This window comes from Crocuta crocuta, unplaced genomic scaffold (genome assembly GCF_008692635.1).
Source record: "Crocuta crocuta isolate KB4526 unplaced genomic scaffold, BGI_CrCroc_1.0 scaffold9, whole genome shotgun sequence".
NCBI classification, from domain to species: Eukaryota; Metazoa; Chordata; class Mammalia; order Carnivora; family Hyaenidae; genus Crocuta; species Crocuta crocuta.
Genome location: NW_027551567.1, coordinates 2,554,444 through 2,579,116, shown reverse-complemented (window position 1 = coordinate 2,579,116; position 24,673 = coordinate 2,554,444). Strand labels below are relative to the sequence as shown.

At 38.1% G+C, this 24,673-nt stretch overlaps 1 protein-coding gene across 3 annotated transcripts in view; it reads right to left on the bottom strand.

The window, feature by feature from the left end:
* Positions 1-24,673, bottom strand: part of RNGTT (RNA guanylyltransferase and 5'-phosphatase) — a 317,119-nt gene that overhangs the window by 7,809 nt on the left and 284,637 nt on the right. For all 3 annotated transcript variants that reach the window (XM_077750277.1, XM_077750275.1, XM_077750276.1), the window contains exon 15: positions 1,380-1,503. In XM_077750277.1, coding sequence (XP_077606403.1) covers positions 1,380-1,503 — 124 coding nt within the window. The remainder of the gene's footprint in view (positions 1-1,379; positions 1,504-24,673) is intronic.

Below are 24,673 nucleotides of genomic sequence, written 5' to 3'. Positions count from 1 at the left end.
CCAATATGCTAAACACTTGCATCTTCCCCGATTTGGGTGACTTGCTTCACACATTAAACTATTCTCCTCCCTCCCCCGCCTCCATGGGTGCTTTCCTGGTGCCTACTCTTTCTTGTACATCAGTTTTAAAAACAAAACTTTTTAGGTATCCGAATGATAAGCATGCCTTCACTATAGTTGTGCGTCGCTTCGAAACCGTCTTCAGGATGTGAATGTAGCACTGCGCATCACATTCTAGTCTATATTCAACCAAACTTCTACAGAAAACGTGTAGTCTCTCCTGCCAGAAAGAACTCCCCCCATCACGACGGCACCATTTCCCTGGAACCGGGAGGTTCCACTGTAGCTGGCAGATCATATGGTTTTGTTTTAATAACTTCTTTGAGAAAGCCAGGTATTTTAACAAAATTACAAATAAATAAGGCATCTTTTCTTATGTGGTCAAAATTTACTACTGGTCCTTGAAATCGTATTTACACATTTAGTTCTGGAAAAAAAGACACTGGCTTAATTATTCCTGTTTTCAAAATTAACTCATCTTGTCTGATCACAGATGCTAGTTCCAACAGAACCTTTAAATGTACAATAGTAACTTTTCATAAACTGCAAAACTGAAACTGGCAGCTTCTGTATTTTCTCATAAGCTTATCATATAATCAGCAACATCACCGACTGAGCAGTCTCACAGCACACCGTGCTGTTAACCTTCAATCTTGGTTTTTATCTATATTTTTCAAAGTCGCTAAAACCGCAGTCCAGAGCAACGACTGCTACTAGTTTACCTTGTAAACTTCATTAGTTTGTGTTGTTCAACATGAAAGAAACTTACTATTCTGAATTCCCAAAGCATTCATATTGTACCCAAAGAATACTCGGAAGGATAGCAGAGCAGGTTTTAGGAGGAGGTTTTTTTTTTTTTTTAAATGGTTTTCATTTACTTTGTTCTCCATTGTTTGTAAAGCTATTTTAGGAGCTGGAAATTACATTTTCCCCTGCTAATTTTGTCTTTTACCATCTGGCAAACAATGGTTTTTATAGTTTTGAATAGATCTGAAATTATCATGGCTTTTGTTGTTGTTGTTGTTGTTGTTGTTGTTGTTCAACAAATTCAACTTGTATCCAGCCCATTATCTTGCCCTTTACACTTCTCTACTGGGCACGCGGGCACGAGCCCCCAGGCCTCACGACAACCTGCAGGCCAACTGGCGCCGCAGAGTCACAACCCCTCTCCCGTCGCAAGGGTAGGGTCCGAATGACCCTGTCGATTCGCCCCATCAAACAGAACAACAAAGATGACACATTCTGATTCTAAACCGTCAACACTCTCTCTCCCTCTCTCTTTTTTAACGTAACAAACACTGGTAGGTTGTCATACTCACCCATGGCAGTGTTGTAGGCATTGGGAAAACTTTTGTCTGTTCTCTGTCTCATGAAGACCCAGCTGTTATTCTCAAATTTGCATTCTATAATTTTGTTGTCATACTGTTTTAGCTCTTTTGTCACCTGTTTTAAAAGAGAATTGAGGAAAATATTTAAATCATTTGAAAAGCTTTTTGCTTCCACTATATGACAGACACATGAGGGAATGCCAAAAACACCTCAGTAACTCTTCACGCAGAGCTTTTTGTCATCTGAAGTGTCTAATCAAGCCTAAGGATGTGGTGTGCACTCCCTTGTACACATGCTCATTAATCCAACATTTATAAATAGTCGTGAAAACGGCTGTCAATATATAGCAATTAAAAGAGGCTAAGCAGAAACCAGCCACTTCTGGGCCAAATGCAAATATGTTACCATAGGGACCAATGCCTTCAATATTTCTGTGTCCCTATGGCTTTGAGAAATTGAGTATGCTGCTTGGGTTCATCAGCTTTCAGAAGGGTCTCACCATCTAAATTCCCATGCCAAAACCCAAGAAGTTCCCTTTCCTAGTTAAAAGAAAAAGTTACCCATAAAATGTAAACATTAGGACCAGATTCAGGTAATACACATCCTAAATATTTTTGCTTTTCAAGCAGTGATAACTAACACAAGCACTAATCTTTAGGTTATTTATTTACCCTTTCCATGTCTAAACTAGTATAAGTATACAGAGGAAGCCACTTTAGATTTTAGTTGGTGGGTTTTTTGGCTACTTCACCTCAGATGATTGAATATGAATTACAACTTACTCTATCAAAGCTAACAAGTATCCATGGTAACTATAAAACATTTTAAAAGATACTTCATCAGGCTGTGAGGATGGCTTTCATAAATAGGAACCTAAGCTTATCTTTGCAGTTTTCAAATCAAATGGCAGTCATGGTAATATTTTAATTCAGTCCTCATCTTTCACAGCTAACAACTTTTCCTCACAATATGGTAGATTGCAATCATTTAAACTTCATTAGCATTATTTGAAATGCTCTCATTTTTTTCTACACACATATTCAATACCACCTAGGAATATGAAAGGAAGCAAATTTTTAAAAGATGCTTTCAATTCACAGATTAGGCAGTGCACGTCTTCATAAGAACTATCAGATTGTATTCCTTTCCCTTAAAGAGTATCACATTTGATTGGATTATTTGCATTTTCAACAAATCCAATAGGACAGATACATTCAGTGGCTCTGGAACAGACCTGCTCAAAAGTGATCTTCCACTTATGGCAAATTTGCTAAAATTATTCTCAAATATTCATTATTCTAGTCTCAATTCCCCTCCCTTTATTCCTAAGGATCCACCACCTTTTACTTTTGATACATTATCTATCGCCAAGTACTAGGCAATTCATTCAGTTAGGTAAACCACATTTATCACAATGTAGGGTCTAACAGAGGTAAAGTTTCTAAACCTTCCAGAGTCTCCATTTTACAATTTTAAAATTGGCAAGGAGTTCCTAATTTACTGGCATACTGGAAGAAGAAAAAAATGAAAGTACCTGGCACATAGTGGCCAACCAGTAAAATTCTTAACTAAATATAAAAATAGGAACTAAAACATTGCCTTCAAAAAATAAAAAATAAAACATACTTTTAAGTAATCCACTAAAGAAACCAGGATGACACGGAAAGGTACACTTTGAACACAGGTGTCAAGAAAATTATATCACATGTATCACACAAGACAGGCTTGTAATCAACAGTGTGCAGTCTCCCCTTCACTGACCAGCAACTGTACTAAGTCTGCATCACAGAGCGCATCCTTCTGGTGCTCCTGGTTTCAGAATGCTATAAATTATGTGTTGCTCCACCTGACTACAGCACTTAAGCAGTACTATTAAGTATCTATTTGGATATGCATTAACAATAACTGGGAAACCTTTCTGAAAAATGCATGCACCTGCCACTCTATTAACCTAAGTGTATGTCCATGTTCAAGAACAATCCATTGTTCTTTATTGGTCACATCAGTTGTATTCCCAAGAGAGACACACTGCAAGGTACTTGTTTGGTTAGATACTAAAATATATTTATTTAACTGACAAAAATAATACTTCTCATAAGTGACAGTTGTCACTAATGGTTAGATCAAGAGAATGATTGCCATACAGGGGAGGAGTTTAATTTTAGTATCCAAATTCTAATTTATTACTATGACAATAATCATCCTCAGCCAATTACGTATTATTATTTACTAAAACAAGACCTTGTCAGGCCTTCTATAATCAACTTTATTACCCTAGTTTGAACTAATAAGAGCTTGAAAGTAATAAGAACAAAATATTTATAAATCAGGATTTCATCTGTACCCATAATTATGGTACAGATAGGATTTTACTGTTTTTTTTTTTAAAGAGCAACATACAATGTATTTTATATCATAAAACATTCTGTTCACTTGTTCATGTATCCGTCTTACAGAGAACCACACTTTTTGAACTATTTGAAATCTACCAGTAAAATGGGATTAAGAGACAGTCCAATGAAACTGGATCTTGGATCTCTGGAGATTTTTAAATTAGCAGCTCAACAGTAATGCCTGAACAAAGAGCCCACAAAAGAGTCAGGTACAATCCCAGGTGCTCTGCTCTGCACTGTTTTCACAGAATACTTTTTGTAACTTAGGTGCTGGGCAACCTATACCAAGTCACAAAAGGCAAACCATCAGTGTGGGCTGAAGTGACCTACACCGAGCAGGCAAAACTGCATTTCTATTTCTAGTGGTGGGATGAAACCTCTAGACTTACTGTCCCTGTTTCGGGAGAGCGGTCTCACTATCAAAAGCTTATCTTTCTTCTATAGAGAGACTGCACAAAGGCCTGGGAGATGGGGGTTTCTCTGAACCAATTTGCTCTGGAGACATATTTGTTTTTTAAGCTTATTTATTTTGAGAGATAGAGACAGAGAGACAGAGTGCATGAGCAGGGGAGGGGCAGAGGGAAAGGGAGAGAGAAAATCAGAATCTCCAGGAGGCTCTACGATGTCAGCACAGAGGCTGACACAGAGCTCAACCTCATGAACCATGAGATCATGATCCAAAGTGAAATCACAAGTCAGACGCTCAACTGACTGAGCCACCCAGACACCCCTGGAGACACTAACAAATATCCTTAGACAGAGAAGCCATCAGTGAGTTGTTCTATTTTTAACGTTTAATTTTGGAATAATTTTAGATTTACAGAAAAGCTGTGTAGATGGTACAGAGAGTTCCAGTATCCTGTCACCCAGCTTTCCCCAATATGCCTATTTTACATCTCATGGTACATCTATCAAGTCAAAGAAATTCACATTGGTACACCACTCTGAACTCAACTGCAGACTCCTCAGGCTTCAGTTTTTCCACTAACGTCTTCATCTGTTCCCTGATCCCATCCAGGAAACCACACTGCATGTAGTCATCACGTCTCCTTAGTTGCCTCTGATCTGTGACAGTTTCTGACTGTCCTTGACACTTTTGAAGAGCACTAGTCAGATATTTTGTAGAACACTCCTCAACTTGGAATTTTCTGATGTTTTCTCATGATTAGACTGGGGTTATGGATTTGGGGGACAAAGGCCAAGAGGTGAACTGTCTTTCTCACTGTATAATAGATGAGGGTATGTGATCCCGACATGACTTCTTCCGGGTGACGTGAACCCTGACTACCTTGTTAAGATGGTGTCTACCCCGGCTCACTACTGTAGAGTTACAGGTTTTCTCCTCTTCATGCACTATTGCTTAGTTATGAATTACTAAGTACAAACAGCCCCACTCAAGGCTAAGGGAAGTAAGCTCCACTTCATGGAAGGAAGGGTGTTAGAGAGTGGACGTTTATTAAAACCACCATAGATATTAATAAATTTCTTGGGGTATTTTAAGACTATACAAATATCCTGTTTCTCCTTAAAGTTTTGCTCATTAATTTTAGCATTCATCTGTGACTCTTGCCTGCAGCAATTATTCCTGTGGTGTTCTCATGGAATTTTCTTTTTTCTCCAACCTTCTACATTTATTATCTGGACTTTTTGTTGTTAAGGAATTTGTCCCTCTTCCTTCCTTTATTTATTTGCTTATTTATATTACTATAAACTCATGAATATTTATTTTAGTCTTTGGGTTATAATAAACTACTACTGTCATTTATTTTGTTGGTCAAATTATTCCAGTTTTGGCACTGGGAACTTTCTCAGGTTGGCTCCTGTGTCCTTTTAATTTGCTTCCATTTTTACTTATTTATTTTTAGCCTTTACTTTCAGGCAACTCAAAATAGTACTTCCAGGCTCATCTTGTTTTTCTCTGCCTCAGCCCTAGAATCAGCCATGAGGTCAGTCCTCTACCAGGAATTTATAAGAACGCAATCACTCCTCGGATTAGGAGGAACTTAACAGAGGACCATGGGGGAGAATAAGGGGGAAAAATAGTCGGGGAGAGGGAGGGAGGGGGGCAAACCATGAGAGACTCTTGAATGCCAAGAACAAATTGAGGGCTGATGGGGGTGGGAGGGAGGGGAAGGGGTGTAATGGGCATGGATGAGGGCACTTGTGGGGATGAGCACTGGGTGTTATATGGAAACCAACTTGACAATAAAATATTAAAAAAAAAAAAGAAGAACACAATCACTCCTCAACAGTCCAGGCTATGCTAAGAAAGTAACGCTATCACCTGTTCAGGTCAGAATTTAACATTATGAAAGAGAGAGGGAGGGAGGGAGAGAGAGAGAAGGAGAAATATGATAGGGAAATTCTAAAGATGAATATATGTTTTACTTAGAAGTTTCCACTCCACCTTCGTGAACTGTTCTCTGGAGCTAAACTAAGTTGACCATTTTTTTTTTTAAGTTATAATTCTGCTCTTTGACAATTCAAGCTCTATTTGTACAGTATGACAAAAGGTAAATCTTAAAAACATACCTTATGTAGATGAAACAAAACTCTTATTTTCATGTAAGTAACTAATTTCTAGTACTTATAAAGGTGCAGAAAATAAAATAACAAATCAGAAATGAAGTTTTCTGGAGCACGTAGGTGGCTTAGTCGGTTAAGCATCCAACTGTGGCTCAGGTCATGATCTGGTGCTAGGCGAGTTCGAGCCCCGTGTTGGTCTCTGCGCTGAAAGCTCAGAGCCTGGAGTCTGCTTCAGATTCTGTCTCCCCTCTCTGTCCCTCCCCCATTTATGCTTTGTTTCTCTCTCAGTCCCTCTCTCTCGGAAATAAATAAACATTAAAAAAAATTTTCTTTTAATATTTTTATTTATTTCTAGGAGAGAGAGAGAGACAGCATGAGCAGGGGAGGGTCAGAGAGAGAAAGGGAGATACAGACTCCGAAAAAGGCTCCAGGCTCTGAGCTGGCAGTCAGCACAGAGCCCGACGCGGGGCTCGAACCCACGAACCGCGAGATCATGACCTAAGCGAAAGTCAGACGCTTAATCGACTAAGCCACCTAGGCGCCCCTAAAAAAAAATTTTTTTTTTTAAAGAAATGAAGTTTTCCTTGTGGTGTCAGAACAATACAAATAGCTTAAATCTGAATTATTAGATATATAATCTTTTAGAAATACTACAATATAGTAGGGCCTTGATATATTACTTTTAGAAAGTGTATCCACTACTGGAGAAACTAAAACATTGGACAAGTTACCCTCTTTAAAAAAATGTTATGCCTACCACTACCAGGCTGTATAAGTAACACAGTCTGCATTTGCTAGGTTGGAAACAGAGAATCAGGAAGTCTCTCCCTCACGCATGTGGGTCTTCAAGCCACCAATCAGGTGTTCAATTAATGAAAGTAGCCAATAAAAAGAACACAGCTAGAAATTCTATCTTATTTATCCTAAAGGTTATTACTGACAAGTCACAACTCTAGGGTATGGAATTGCCACTAAGCCACAGACTATTACCTCCTAATAAAATCAGAGTTAGTACAGTTCTTACTCAAAATGTAATATACAGATAAAAAAACAGTATGTTGGCAGTGGTCATGGTGGATGGAAGAATTAGGAATGACTTTTACCTGTGTCATGCAGTATTTCCCGAACTTTCTGTATTTGTATGTGCTAAACTTCCATAATTTTTAAAAATGAAAAATTCCTTAAAAAACAATTTCATAAAATATAATAAACATCAAATTGGTTTTTAATGCAGAGGTACAGAAAAATAAGAGAGAGACATTTATAGAAAGCAGAGTCTTAGAATAAGGCCCTAAGACCGCAGTTCCCAAACTAAGCAGGGGGGTACCCTGGTGTGTGCAACAAACTCACAGAGGCGCTGTGGGATATCTGAAACCTTCAGGGAAACTGTGGCACGTGTTGGACACCATACAAACTACTAGTTGCAGGGAGTTCACAGTTTCAGTATGAGATTCCTTGAGATGACTTTATACCTTTGAAAAGCTGAGTTTTTGGCAGTTATTGTGCTAAAAACCAAGTACCACAAAAATCAGTGTGGAATAGTAAATGAAGTTGGTGGTGCATAATCTGACTCCAAGGATGGAGAAGTTATACAGTCCTTAACATGTGCTAAGCTGTTAAAATCTAAATACTTCTTAAATTCTTTGGCTCTATCCCCTCAATCGATGGAGGTGTTAGGTATTTCTTTTGGCTTAGAGATGCCGTGTATGAGGCAAAATGAGCCAAGAAAGTTTGACAGTCTCTGCTCTAATCCCTTTTCGTTCATTTCATTCATTCCCCAATCCTGATCCTTAAACCTACATGTAAGCTTCTATCTAGCACTTTAGTGGAAACCAACCAAAGTTGTGAACAGCTTTGCCTGAGGATAGACAGAATATAGATTCATGGTAAAGAATGGGAATTTTTATCAAGTTAATTTCCCTGGTTTTGATCTAGATCACTCAAATATGTATTTTCCAGGGCACCTGGGTGGTTTAGTCGGTTGAGTATCTGACTTCAGCTCAGTTCATGATCTCACGGTTTATGAGTTTGAGCCCTGTGTCAGGCTTGTTGTTCTCAGTGCAGAGCCCACTTCGGATCTTCTGTCCCTCTCTTTCTGTCCCTCCTCTGCTTATGCTCTCTCTCTCCCAAAAATAAAATAAAAATCATTAAAAAAATTTTTTTTTAAATATGTATTCCTCATTGATTTCCCCCATTGTCAGAACAGTACCCAGTCCAGGGTAGATACCAAAGAGAATGTTTACCGAATTCAAGAGAATCATGAGCCTCAGATTTCAACAAATATGTACTGTTGATGGCTGGTTAGGTAAGCTAGTACTATCTCTAGCCTTTCTCTGCCTTGTTCCTCTTTTCCACCTTTTCTTTTTTTCCCCCAAATCAAAACTAAAGGTGTTAGGGCTTAAATATCCTCAGTTTGTCATCTGAATAAACATTTGTACCTCTATTTTTGGCTGCCTAACATGGAGGTGATTCCATCATGGCATGAATAGCAGCCCTTCTGCTTTTGGCAGTAAAGAACAAGTATAGGAAGTGAAAGATAAAAGATTTCTTTATATCCTCCCTGCACTGGTCAAGTAGTATCAACCATTTCTAGAACTGTATAACTCATTTTTATATAAATGAATAGTAACTACTTATTCATTGAGCACTTAGTACGTATCAAGCATTATAAATCTGTGGCCCATACATATAATCTCATTTAATTTGCACCACAATCTTATGAGGTAGGGATTATATTACTGCCCTTTGACAGGTGTGAAGGCTAAAGCTTACAGTAAACATCCCACCCAAAGTCACAGATCTAGAAAATGGAACAGCCATGTCTCAAATATAGGTCTCCCTGTCCAATACCACAATACCATTTCACATCCCCCCGGCTATTACAAAGCCTGGCACTCTGTGGCCAATATATATAGAATTCAACAAATATGGTTATTTGCCTGCTCAGAATTTGGCTGAAATTAGGTATAGAAATCTCTGCATATGTAAGTGTAAGAAGTCAGTCATATGCAAACACAAACACACTGGAGCTAACTCAGCCACGGAAATGCGCTGTAGATCCATCCTTCCCACCATCTGACAAATATTACTAAGCATGTGTCATGCACGGGGTTGCAGATTAGTGATAGAGACACAGTCCCTGCCTTTTGGAATGTATAGTCTAGTAAACAATTGAGTAGCAAATTACAAACTATGATAAGAGTTATGAAGAAAACAGATATGTAATAGAAGCTAATGCAAGGAGAAAGATTTTTTTTGTGGGGTAGTGTGAGATGATAGACTTACGATAGGATGAAAAGCCCATTTATACAAAGAAGGAGGGAGAGGGAGGGGAAGAGGGAGAGCAGGGGAAAGAGAGAGAGGGAAACAAATGAGAGCGGGTGGGGGGAGAGGGGAGTCACACATTTCAGGCACTGATTAACAGTATGTCCAAAGGTCTGAGGTGAAAAAAAATCTCAACATCTTCCCATGCTGAAGGAACTAAAAACAAAGTGTTCTCTACAAGCCTTTAAAGAGGGTTCCACGTAAGCCTGACTCATTTCCAAACTCGTTCTCTTATATGCAATACCCTATATATACCCTTTTATACCATATATGTAGAGGGTTCAGCCGCCTACTTGATACCTTTATTTGAAATTCCCATAGACTTCTCAAACCTGACATGTTCAAAACTCAACTCTGTCTTCCCCCAAAACTTCCGCTTCTCTATCTCAATATAAGGGAGCTCCATTCACCCAATTCCTAATGTAAGAAACCTTGGTGCCCTTTTATTTTCTCTCATATTCAATTCATTACCAGGGTCTACCAATTCTACCTCCAAAATATATTCTGAGCATGTCCATTTGTCCCCTCTCTCACTGTCTCTCAGATTCCTACCATAGTGGCTTCGTCTACATTTCCATCCTAACAATTCTTTACAGTGCAGCCTGATTGGTCTTTGAAAAATGCAAATTCAGTCAAGGCATTCCCTTGCTTAAAATACAAATAAAAGACATACAAGTTGGAAAGGGAGAAATAAGATGGTCTCTATTCACAGAAGACATGATTACTTACATAGAAGCAATCTACAAAGATGCTCCTAGAACTAATAAGTAACTTTAACAAAATTGCAGAATACAAGCTTAATATACTAAAACCAACTGTATTTCTAAATATTAGCAATGATCAGTTAGAAATGTAAAATTTAAAGGGTATCATTTACAATGTTTTTCAAAAACATGAAATACTTAAGTAAAAAATAAAAAAAACATATGTAGGATCTGTATGCTGACAAATATAAAACATCAATACAAGAAAATAATCAAGGAGGACCGAAACAAATAGAAAGATACACCATGCTCATGAGTTGGAAGACTCAATATTGTTCACATGTCAGTTCTTCCCAAAATGATCTATAGATTCAATGTAATCACAAGGAAAATGCCAACAGGATTTTTTTTTTTTTTAACAGATATCAACAACCTGCTCTAAAATTTACCTGGAAAGCCAAAGAAACTAGAACAGCCCAAACAAAAAAGAACAATGTTGGAGGAATGATACTGATTTCAAGACAGTATGAAGCTATAGTAATCAAGACAATGTGGTACTGGCGAGCAGAGAGATGCATAGATGAGTGGAATAGAATCCGAAAGTAGAACCATAATTACAAGGTCAACTGACATTTGACAAAGTTGCAAAGGCAATACAATGAGGAAAGGAAAGCCTTTTTAACAAATAGCGCTGGAGCAATGCATATCTGTGTGCATATCTGTATGAGCAAGTAATCACTTCAATCTAAATATTTCACTTTATACAAAAATCAACTCAAAATGGAAAACACAACTAAATGTGAAACCTAACACTATAAAACTTCTTAAAGAAAACACAGAAGAAAATCTTTGTGACATAGGGTTAGGCAACATTTCTTAGAAACACCACCAAAAACATGATCCATAAAACAAAAGTTTGATTACATTTTAAAACTTATGCTCTATTTTTAATTTTTTTAATGTTTATTTTATTTTTGAGAGAGCATGAGCAGGAGAGGGGCAGAGAGTGGGAGACACAGAATCCTAAGCAGGTTCCAGGCTCTGAGCTGTTAGCATAGAGCCCGATGTGGGGCTTGAACTCACAAACCATGAGATCATGACCTGAGCTGAAGTAGGATGCTTTTAACTAAATGAGTCACCCAGCTGCCCCAAAACTTATGCTCTATTAAAGATATTGCTGAGAGAATGAAAAGATAAGACACAGATTAGGATTAAATATTTGCAAATCACATATCTGACAGTTTGCATCCAGAATACATAAAGAACTCTTAAAACTCAATTAACAAGCCACAATTTAAAATTGGGCAAATAATCTGAACAGACACTTCACCAAAGAAGATATATGAATGGCAAATAATCACATGAAAATATGCTCAAAACATCATTAGTCATTAGGAAAACATAAATTAAAATCACAGTGAGATACCACTATAAACCTATTAGAATGTCTAAAATAAATAAAATTTACAAATATGAACAAAATTAAGTGGTGACAAAAATGTAAAGCAACTAATATCATACCATTTTGCTGGTACGAATGCAAAGCGGTATCACCACTTTGGAAGGAAGGCAGTTTGGCAGTTTCTTTACAAAGCTGAACACACATTTACTGTAAGAATCAACAACCGCATTTCTAGGTATTTACTCAAGAGAAATGAAAACATACATTCACAGAAAAACATCAATACAGATGTTGATAGTAGTTTTACTCATAGTCATCCCAAACTGGGAACAACTCAAATGCCCTTCATCTGCTGAAGAGATAAACAAATTCTGGTATATCATGCGATATATGCATGCATCGATTCCATGTGATCGAATACTACTCAGCAATAAGAACTACTGATAACAAGCAGTAGCACAGATGAATTTCAAATGCAGTAAGCCAAGTTGAAGGCATGATATCCTGGAAAAGGCAAAATTATAGGAACAGAAAACAGATCAGTGGTTGCTGGCTTTGAATGTGGGAGGAGTGGTTGATTACACAGGGGTATCCCATGGGATTTGGGGAAAGGTAATGAAACTGTGCTATCTGTAGCCCTCCCTTATTTGTGAATGATGTGTTCTAAGACAGATATCTGAAAATGTGGATAGTACTGAACCCTACATATATGTTTTTTTCCTATACATACATATATATGATAAAGTTTAATTTTAAAATTAGGTAGAGTAAGAGACTAACAAAAGTAACTAATAATAAAATGGAGCAATTATAGCCATATACTGTAAGAAGTTATGTGAATGTGGTCTCTCTCTCTCAAAAGATGATAAAATGCTTACGTGAGATGAAGTCAGGTGAATGGACGGAGGCTCTGTGACTTAACGTTAGGCTAACACTGACCTTCTGATGATACCATATGTCAGAAGGAAGATCATCTGCTTCCTGACCTCTGTTGACTGTGCAGATAACTTGAAACCACAAAAAGCAAAATGACATATAAGGGGGGATTTTTACTGTATTTTTATTCTATTTGTGGCTATACACCTGTATGGCTCTGTCTGAACTCACAGAACTATACACCAAGGGAGTGGATTTATTGTATGTTAAATTTTAAAAGGTGAATTGAAACAAAAAAGAAACAATGATATAAGTTTCTTAAAAAAATATATATATATATATCCAGGGTGCCAGGGTGGCTCAGTTGAGCATTGGACTTGATTTTGGCTCAGGTCATGATCCTAGGGTCATGGGATTGAGTCCCGTGTCAGGCTCCACACTGAGCATGGAGCCTGCTTAAAAGTCTCTGTCTCTCTCTCTGTGCCCATCTCCTCCACTTGCTCTCTCTCTAAAAAAAAAACAATTTTAAACTACTATAAAAAAAAAAAAGTAAATCCAATCATGTCATCCTTTGCCAACGGCTTCCCATTATAAAGCACTAATTATCTTTCTAGCTTGTAGGATTGTCTTACAGCACCCTACACCTTCCCTTTACAATATTTATCATTACTTGTAAATATAATTTTTGTTGATTACCTATTTAATATCTGTCAACCAGAATGGTTAATAATTATTGAATACTTATAGATGTTGAGTACTGTTCTAAGTGCTTTGCATGGATTAATTTATTTAATCCTTAATAACAACTCTAGGAAGTTATCTCCATTTTTCTAGATAAGAGAAGCAGAGGCACAGAGGAACTAAGTAATTTGATTAGCGTCTCATAGCTAGTAAGTGACAGAGAAATGCATTGTATCCCTACTAGGTTTCCTAATACATTATCTAACTTAATCTTTAGAAGTTATCTTTTTCCTTTAAGTTTATTTATTTTAGGAAAGAGAAAGGGAGAACATGAGCAGGGGAGAGGCAGAGAGCAAGGGAGAGAGAAGACCAAGCAGGCTCCACACAGCCAGTGCAGAGCCCAATGCAGGGCTTGAACCCACGAACCATGAGATTATGACCTGAGCCTCAATCAAGACTCAGATGCTTAACTGACTGAGCCACCCAGGGTGCCCGTTAATCTGTGTAAGTATCTGTTAAGACTTACAGAAGTAGAAACTGAAGCCCAGAGAATTTAAGTAATTTGCATAAGGATACAGAGCTAATTTGTTTTGGTATCAAATTCAAAGTCTAGGTCTTTATGAGTCAAAAACTGCCCTCCTTATCCTTAAGAATCCAGGCTCTATGCTGAAAAAGTATTAAAGGAGGCAAAGATAGATTCCACTTGTGGACAATTTCACTTCTTGTGTAATAAACTGTAATTTAAATAATTATTTCCAAGGATTATATTCTACTTGGGAGGATCTGTAGGTGGGGGAGAAAGCATGTGGGATGGATGAAGGGCAGAAGGGCATAACATATTGGCTTGAACAAAGCACAACGTCTAACAAGTTTCTTTCCCTTCAGTTTCTCCAAATGCACACCATTCTGACCTGCATCATCTCTGCTGTTTGCTATTCTAGTTGCAGCACAAACCACAAATCATAGCAAATTGCAGAATTTCTCAATCATTAAGGATTTACAATAGGTTAATTTTAAAATGGACTGCATCTCACAGCTGCAAAGCTTTTGTCTGATTTCTAGACCAAATGAGAAGCCATTAGTGGATTGAAGACCTTTCTGTGGGCATGACTGGTGAAAAGAAAAGGTCATGTGGGCAAAACAGGCGGCTCTGCCAGGTAAGGTGAGGTAATGGTAATGGCTTACCAAACGGGGCGCCAAACTTTGTGACAGGATGTATCATTCCTTGTCTGTTTAGTACCGAGCATGATGAGAATTATAAGCAGATCATGGATTCAGTGCATGCTTGGGATAATAAAAACAATACAGAACCAAGGAAAGCTTTAAAATCTACCATGAACACGGGGGAGAAAGCTAAAAGCGATATGCACGTCTAACACCTTTTTTTCTTCCTGAACAGTGGTAAGTATGATGAAAGACTCACCTAATGTTGCATCTCTTTAAAGATATCTGTCCCACAGCCAATGCTAATATTCATAATATTTATTAGTCAGATCGAATTTGATAAATGGTCTATCCACTTCTGGCAGTAACAAACTCCAAACTAAAATGATTTTAATCACCATTAAATATCCATGCTTAACAAAGTTCACATTACACTGGATCTAAGGTTTTTAGTGAGGCAATCATTAAGATGTCAACGCATAATTCAAATTTACTTCAGTGAGTCCTTCATATACTTTCCAAGGACTTCCTAACAATTTGGAGCCAATTATGTTCATTTCTTTTTTAATTCCTGTAGCAATGCATGCTAGTTATATATAACACTTTATCTCTTTTCTCATACTCAATTTAAACCCAACTATTCAACTGTGCTCCTTTTATAGTGTAAAGACCTCAAGAGAACTGTCCTCCACATGAATCTACATGGTGTGTGGCAATAAGCCAAAATGCTTTAATAATAAATGAAAATTGGGGCGCCTGGGTGGCTTAGTCAGTTAAGCGTCCGACTTTCACTTAGGTCATGATCTAAGTGGGTTCGAGCCCCGCGTCGGGCTCTGTGCTGACTGCCAGCTCAGAGCCTGGAGCCTGTTTCAGTCTGTGACTCCCTCTCTCTCTGACCCTCCCCTGCTCATGCTGTCTGTCTCTCTCTCTCTCCTAGAAATAAATAAAACATTAAAAAAAAAAGATTTAAAAAAAATAATAAATGAAAATTTCCTTCCTAGTCTGCCTACCATTTAGAACACCAACAAAACTGCTTAAGTTCTTCCCTCTTGATCACCTTCTAGAGTAAATGCTTTCCTTTAAAATGACTCTGCTTGCTCTAGCAGCGCTTACGGGCACCAAAACCACTGACCCACATAGGCCTGAATCATTAGCTCAGGTACCCACAACACCTTAGTTTAGTGATACTGCTCTTGTAGTAACTAGGACCCATCTGAACAAACAAAGCTTTCTAGAATTCCTTTCCTACAAGTTTGTACCTAAGGTCAATGCAGACTTACACTGAGATATTCTGACCACAGTACCTGTAACCTGCCTTTGCTATGCCCACTCTGCTATTCAGAGTCATTCTTTCACTCGTTGCCATGCACACTGCATCCTATTTTATATATGCTATCTCACCAACTATCTTTCTTATTCTTTGAGAAAGAAATACTGGAATTAGTGACAAAGGTATTACACAAATACAGAGTGATAGTAACACTGCTTAGAATCCAAGGGTTTTATTTTGTGTCTCTATGTACTCTTTGAAGGGTATTCACAACAGATTCATTTAAATCTGTTCAACAGCTCCATGTATCAGGCAACCCAAAACCACTCAGAAGATGTTGGAAATTTGAAAATGATTACAACAGGGATGCCTGGGTGGCTCAGTCAGTTAAGCATCTAACTTTTATTTTCATCTGAGGTCACGATGTCACCTTTGGTGAGATGGAGCCCTGCATCAGGCTCTGTGCTGACAGTGTGGAGCCTGTTGGGATTCTCTCTCTCTCTCTCTCTCTCTGCACCTACACTTGCTTGCTTGTTCTCTCTCAAAATAGACTTTTTAAGAAAAGAAAAATTATTTTTCCCCAAACATCACAATCCCCTTTCATAAAATCCAGTATTTCTGAGCTGATAGGAAACTTAAGATCATCAAATCAAACACTTTTATTTTAAAATATTTATATACCGAAGTGCATCCCCCATTATCTCTATTAATTAGCCTATCTTTATGTGTGTGAACATTCACACACATTGAGGAAGTAGCAAACTAGGAGTAAATAGAAAATTCATTATTTTGGTAACTGGTACGCAAAACTAACTTAATGTTTATATTTTCATCAGAGCTATTTACTTTTTCAATTACTGACTGAAATTCCTTCAAGGGAAGGGAAGGGGAGGGGAGGGGAGGGGATGGGAGGGGAAAGAACTAACATTTACTAAACAGCTACTATGTAGCCAGCATTGTGCAGGGCTCCTTACATACACTATTATTTTTTAATAATAAGGAAGACATTAAGGATCAGCCTATTTAATTAATTCTTTCAAGGTTGTGTTTAGATCTAGAGCTCTTTATCATACTGTCTCTTAGTAACATCAAGGAAATCCAACATCCTAAAGGAAAGGAAAATTTTATTATTGTTCACTCCTAATGACAAAAATTACTAAATAGCTAAACCAAAGAGCTAATGGATACCCTTTGCAGTCACCACAAATGAAAGGAGACACATGAGCTCTAGTAGTAGGTCAGGTTAAGTTTAATGTAACGATCTTCTAAAATAGAAATAAGAAATTCGGACTGCTGGGGCAAAAACAAAAACAGACAAAAAAAACCCACCAGCTTCAAGTGCCATGGGCCAGTCTGGAGAAAAGACGTCTGGAAAGAAGTCAGGAGGAATGAAGTAAGAGAAATCTCAAAAGTAGGAAGGGAAAAGATGTGGGAAGATGACAAAGGAAGCTCAAGTGTCCTAAGCCAGGTCTGTGAAATGAAGATCAAGTGCTCTTCAGTTGAGTAATACACAACAAAGAAAGATTTCAGTGATGATTAGAGTTGTTTAAATTTTGGGTAGGTTTCAGTGATTTAAAACAGTGTTTTCTGTCCTGGTAATTGGTTTATCTGCTTTTATTTTCAAACTGGTGGTGGGGGGAGGATCTCTGCAAAGAATTATGCACAAAAGCACTGGCTATTATCTAAAGATTTCTACATTTAGAAGCATCAGACTGCTGAACCTTTGAGAGATCAGAATTGTCACAATTCACAACTCCTGAAGACTGCATGTGGAACCACATTAAATTTGTCATTCAGTCTCCCTTTCTCCCTCCCACTCGCTTAGGCGTTTGTTCTAACCAGGTCCTGGTGAGGATAATGGGAATGTCTCCTAGTGGGAATAAAGAACAAGAATCAAAACTACATGGGCAAAGAAAATCCTACAGCTTTGGACATTACCACTCAACTGCTCTTATCAAGCCTTCAGAGAGTCTATTCTGAACAAGGCAGCCATGGTTAGTTATTGTTTTCTGGGCTATAGTGCTAGGCTATGTGGAAGTAAGTCTGAAGATAAGTAAAGTTAGTAGCTTTTTACCTTCCCTCTAAAAAGTATCTGGCACAATCTGGATGCAGAATAAAAATAATGTATCCGGTCATATGGTTGGCAGGAATGCTTTTAAATCACCAGTACTTTCATAGGATAGTCTCACACTAGTGTGCCTCTCTCTAATTTTGACTAGATCAGCTCAACTTCCTGACTATCAGAAATCACCATTTGGGAGCACCTGGGTGGCTCAGTTGGTTAAGCCTCCGACTTTGGCTCAGGTCATAAACTGGCAGTTTACAGGTTTGAGCCTGCGTCAGGTTCCGTGCTGACAGTTCAGAGCCTGGAGCCTGCTTCAGATTCTATGCCTCCCTTTCTTTCTGTACCCCACCCCCACTTGCTTTCTCTCTCTCTCAAAATTAAACAAACATTAAAAAAAATTTTTTTAAAGAAATCACCATTTGAGTCTCTGAAGAGTGTTCCTCCTACCAACACCATGCTGTGCACCTGTGCCGCCGACTCTCAGGCCAGTTACTTGCAACCCTGACCTCCCATGGCTTCCCATGTGGTGGACGGTGCGCCAGTAGCACACCTGCTACATGAGGGTCTGCTCCAGCCAGATGACAATACAGGAAGGATTTTTGTTTTGGGGGTTCATTCCACAGTGGAGAACACTATGGAAAAGTAACAAGCTGAAAACATATCATCTGCTTTGTTTGTCAACTGCCAGCTGTCACAGAAGACACAGTGATCACCTCCTGGTACTGTGCTGTGCCCAAAGGCTCCAAATTATCACTGCTTTAACTGTCTTGTCACCACACTTGAGATGTTACCACTATGATTTCTATTTTTGTTTTTGGAATATTCCAGGAACAATAGTCCTCCAAATTCTACCATCTAATTGGTGCTAAATTTACATGTAGTTATGCATCCCCCACTTTGGTGTTAAATGGGATATTCTAGTCCTTTTCTGTCCTTAGGACAGAAGACGGGGAGAAGTCCCTGTTTTAACTACTGCACAGCCTGGAGTTTTACTAGCAGATAAATGCTGTGTAGCCCCACTCCAGAGCCTACTGATGGCAGAGGAAACAGCTGAATTTAACCCACAACTAAGCACAACTAATCACGAAACATGAACTCTGAGTTAAATGGGTTGGCAATGGTTAGGGGAAGTAGCAGGGTGAACATCTGGGACTTTTTAAAAACTCTGACACGATCAAAAGAAAAGTAGCTCAATCTTAGTTACGTATCTTTTTGGTGGTTTTGTTTTTCAGCAATGTTTTTTTCTCTTAAATAACTTTTTAGAAATCAAAACCCAACAGTGAGAACAATTATGTTAATAATGCCAGGAAATTTGTTTGCTTTGTTAAATTGAGCTTCAAAAGCACTTCAACTGAACACACATTTGTGATCACAAGTAATGCCTACTCTTATATCCATTTAGAATGTTTACTTTATTACAGCTTATTATATATGTAAGTCTGAAATGCAGCAGCATGGCTGCTCAGTTTTATGATAATCATAGGAAATGTATTCATGTGTCAACAGAGCTGTCTAACAATGCCCCAAATGGTGTTGTTAGCTGCTCTGTCTTTCTGATGGCCAAACAGTTCTGTGCTCCATACCGTTAAGAAGTTGCTCCAAGTGGAGAGAGCTTTCAGAATTTTAACTTCATTTGTACCTTGTACTATTTTGCCACACTTGGCTCAATATAACTGCTACTATCTCAAAATACAGGTGAGCTCCTACAAAACAACTGACCCTACATACCCAAACATAATGGGATAAACTGGCTCTGTTACTTTATTTTATGGTTGGGTTTCACGTGGCAGAGGGGATGGGACTGGAGAATTCCTCTGTACTTGATGTTCCCTATCACATGCAGTGATAAAAAGGTACCTGGGAGATACCTTCTGTCACCCTGGCATCTCACAAAGGAGTAAAGGAACATGTATAGAGATCCAGTAATTGGAAGTGGATGGGGGCGTAGAGCGCCCGTGCCTCTCAAGTTCTGCTTGCTCTGCAGCTCCTGGCCTTCCTCACTTTGCAGCAAGTAGCTCATGTAACTGTCTAGTGCAAGGACTGCAATATCCAGCAACATTTTCTCAACTCAACATTTTTCTGAGGCTCTATCACACAGGTGCCAGGCCAAGGGTTTTATGCTCATTGTTTCAGTCACAGGATCAGTCTGAATGAGGCAGACCATCTGCTTTATAGAGGAAGGGACAAGCATGTACTGTCAGGAACCAGGGTCTTGTGGTAGGAAGCTATATAAATTTTTCTGCTTCAGGTTTTTGGGTTTACTCTTAGGACCACCTCTCTAAATTGATAAAGCTGTGCAAATGCTCAATCAATTTTAAGACAATTTACTTTTTAAACCCAACTGCCTTACAAAGAGTAGTAAGTCCAGAATCTTGGCTGGAAGGAAGCATAAGAGCTCATCTAGGCCAACTCTCGTTTCAGGTCAAAAACACTGAAGTTCACAGGTTCACAGAAAGCCTGCTCTTTGTCCAAACCGTATGTCTGTTCAGGAGCAGAGTTAGAATGAGGGTCCAGACATCTGGCATTTCGGCCCAGCGCATTGATTCTGTGATCTATAAGACAATCCTTAATAAGCAAAAGGGGTAATTTTGCAGGCCAAATTTTTACTTGCAGTCACATAAGTTTCACCAAAGAGAAAAAAAATGTTTGACCTAGTTCATCTAAGCAAAATTATTTATATCCCAACCTTCTCTCTCTCTCTCTCACACACACAGTTCATAAAACATTTATATCTTTACTTCATGCACTTTGCTATTTTTTCTTTTCTTTTATTTCATTAAAAGAAAAACAAAATTGATTGAGATCCACTAAACTGCTTTCAAGACCAACCTCCAAAGTTAGAAAAAAGCCTCACAGAGTATACAAAGAGAATAATGGATGGTTCGAGCAACTATCAAGGAAGTGGGGGTGGCATTTCACCTTTTCTGTCTTAATTGTATGAAAAATGGAGCTGGAGACACCTCTCAGGACGGGAGTCGTCCTGCCCTGCATGCCAAGCTAGACCTCATCCCAGGGCCCCCGCCACCTTGCAGATGTCACCTCCTTCTCCAGAGTCACTGCACTGGGAAGAGGCTGCCCTGTGCCAGGCACAGACTCTCACCTGTCTCTGCCCTAGTTCCTTTGGCACAATATGCTGGTGAAGAAGAGCTGATGATTGACTTTAATGATTTCAGATGACATTTTTAAGGCATTTTTCTCTAGAGAATTGAGCCTATTTTGTCAGTTCCTGAAACAGCATGTGATGTTATTACTTTATAGTATAACTTCTTCCTTCTGTTTAAATTCTCCTCCCCTTAGATGGCAAAGCTCTCCTTGAACAAACAAAACAAGTGACCCCGTTTTGTTCATGGCCAGACCCTGCTGAACACACAATGGGTGCTCAATAAAAATGTCTTTAAAACAAAAATCAAACTCGATGAATATTCACAAGGAAATTATAGAAATGGCATCACATGTTAAAACATTCCAGCCAGCATTAAAGGACTTCTCTAGACTGACCTGGCTCTCTTCTTGATCCAGGCATTTGTACTTATTCTTCCTTCTGGCACATCATTCTCTCTGGCTAGCCACTTCTGCTTTGCCAGGACCACTTTCTTTGGGAAAACTTCTCTGATTCCACAGATTTTTGTGCTTTTATTGGTCTACTCACAGTACCCTATTCTTCTCTTATCTTACTTAAAAAGGCAGCCCACTAAATTCTCTACATCTCCAACTTGACAATAAGCTTGATCAGGATGGAACTTTAATACAGTGCCTGGCACAAAGTATGTGCTCAATTAAAAATTTTCCATACATACATGCCTGAAAAGTTATGTACTTCTTCTCTGAGAACAAAACCAAACCGAACTAGAAGAAGCCCAACCTAATGACCCAGCCATATAGTAATTAAAATGGATCAACCATAGCTTTCTGAGTAGAAGTCCCTTTAAAACATGCTGCCACATGAAATTAGGCTTCTCCTACCTCTGTGGATGTGGATATGACTTCTAGTGAAAGAGGAAACAGGATGTTAGCTATTGGGGAGATCTGAAGGGGGAAAGAGGAAGGAGAAAATAAGTAAGCAAACTACCATGCATTTCTAAGTCAGATGGGAAACAAACATACAAAATAGTTAAGGTACCCTGTTCATTATAAACCAAGAATTTTCTGCCTTCTAAAATATGAAAGATAACGACACATCCATTCAGTATTTATCAATACTGTTCACAGTAGTAAGAAAAAGATGAATGCATCAAGTGGCCAAATGGGAGAACCACTAGATGATACAAACTGTAAACATGCAAATTTTAAACAAGTGATTCATTTACATAGTCTTACTGACAATAACTCAAACTTTATAAACATAAACACTAACCCTTCAGATCAAAAATGTCTTTATAAACATTAACCCTTCACATTCTTATGAGCTAGTTTTGCAAGAGTGTAGTTTTAAACAGTGACTTAGGACCCATGTAAATAAGGATGAATTCAAACTTGGTTTCTACCTTCCTGCTGCTACACTATATTGAGCCTTTATTTCCTTCCTGAAATAATTTCCATATATTTTCCACAAGAAAAATCTTTAAAAATATCTCCATCAAGATTTCCTACCAAATATGCAGATACAAGGATCAGCAAACTGTCTCAAGAAATATGACTCGCTGGGACGCCTGGGTGGCTCAGTCAGTTAAGCATCCGACTCGGCTCAGGTCATGAACTCATTGTTCATGGGTTCGAGCCCCATGTTGGGCTCTATGCTGACAGCTAGCTCAGAGCCTGGAGCCTGCTTCAGATTCTGTGTCTCCCTCTCTCTCTGACCTTCCCCTGCTCACACTCTCTCTGTCTCAGAAATAAATAAAAAACATTTAAAAAATTTTTAAAAAAGAAAGAAATATGGCTTGCCAAAGTAGTTCAAAGAGGCTTTGATAAAAATATTCAATAAGACAACACAAAGCTGAAAGGCTGTGCACAGATTGACAAAAGACATATGACAAACCACTGAAAGTCTGCCTTGACAGTACACAGGGGTGGCTTCAAGTCTCTAATAATTTATCATTTTATTAATGATCCAACAGATGATATCATGAATAGCCTACTAATAAGATCTAAATTCAAATTGGAAGACTCTTTTGAATATCCATTAGAAAAAGTAATATAATAATTTTACAGATATATTTTTGCAAAAGAAAATTATAGAAAATAAAATATAATTTGCAAAAAAACCCCATAAAAGATGAAGTCCTGGTAAATATTTAATATGTAGGGGAAAATGGAAAAGCTCTAATCACCATGGAAAGAGAAGTCATAATAGACAGATTGTCAGACAAGATTTAAAATGAGACATTCCATTATATTCATATATTATTGCTATCAATAGTTCTTAACCCTTTTAACAGAGAGAGTCATATTATTGTAGCAGGAGGTACTTATGGAGGAAAGACTTTTGAAGGAAGAAAATATATCCTACTGTTGAATGGAGAATTAGGATTCAATTTGAGCAGTTTGCTAGGCTCACTCTTTCTTCCATTTTTCTCTCTACATTCACCCAGAAAACTATAATATCCTCTTTAAAAGTAACAAGGAAGATATAAACACAGAAGCAATCATCCCTTTGTATTTGTTTTCTGTGTTTGGTGTGTGTGGGGGGGTGTACATGTGCACATACTTTGCAAGTACAGGTATGCGTATGTATATGATGCACATTATGTATATAGGATAAATGTAACTTTTTTTCCGATTTTACATATTAAATCTAGACCTTTCAGAAAGCATGTAGGTAATGTTTGGATACAAAAAAACTCTAAAAATTTAGACAAGAATAAATCAAATCTTCCAAATGACGATACGGTAAGAACAGAAAATGTGGCTTTCATTTTTGAACCTTCTAAGGCCTAGAATGATAAACAAATCCCAGCCTTCTATGCACATATACATCACTGCCTGTTTAGTCAGAAGATGGCATATTCAGGAATAGAATCCTACATCATTGGTGATCAGTCCTGCAGCCTTTAATTTCATCATTTGGATGTATGTGCTTATTTTTATTTATAGTCTTCAGATCTGCAGATATAGGATTTGCAGTTTCTAGTATTTACCCTATGTGGAAACGTATCAAATTCAACCCCCTCCTGCTCTTTGGTCCAAGAATAGGAACATATTCTCCTTTTTATTTGAGATATAGGTCATTTATACAACAAATATTTCTTCAGCTGGTATCACTGTGCAATCATATTCTAACGAATCAAAAGAGCTTCTCCTACCACCACCCGGGGGGAGGTAGGTGGGAGTACGTTTGTATCAGAAAGAAACCAACCATAGTTCTTCCGTGGTCAGGGCTATCTCCAGCGCCGGCCCTGCAGGATGAGGAGGAAGGCAGCATTTGACTGCTGTCTCTGATATATACACTGTCAAGCACCTTGACTCCAGTAGATCTAGTTCTTTTAGGAAAGCCACTATGGTTGCCTCTTACAGACCTAACGTTTTAAATTCTGCTTTATAAGGAAGACTGTTTTAGAGTAATTCCCATTTATTATTGCTAATTAATATACTACCCTTTGGTAAACCAGATCAAATTTTTAAGGAGGAACAGATCTATGTTATCATGCGGTCACAGTGTTTATAAAATTCAGTCATGGAAGGTTTCAAGCTTACTGTCCCCTGGCTCCAAAGCTCTTATTCATAGAGTCTGAAGAGAATTCTCAAAGCATTTTATTTGACTCTGAATATTTTCACTTTCTTTTACAAATCTCTAAGCCAAATAATCATAAATATATTTTAGTTTAGGTAAAAAAAAGAAAAAAAAAAAACAACTAGAAAGGATCCTGCACATGATTTAATGAAAAACCGTATTTCTGATTTGATTTAAAAACACTGTTTTAAGACAAAGATGAAAACCTCAAG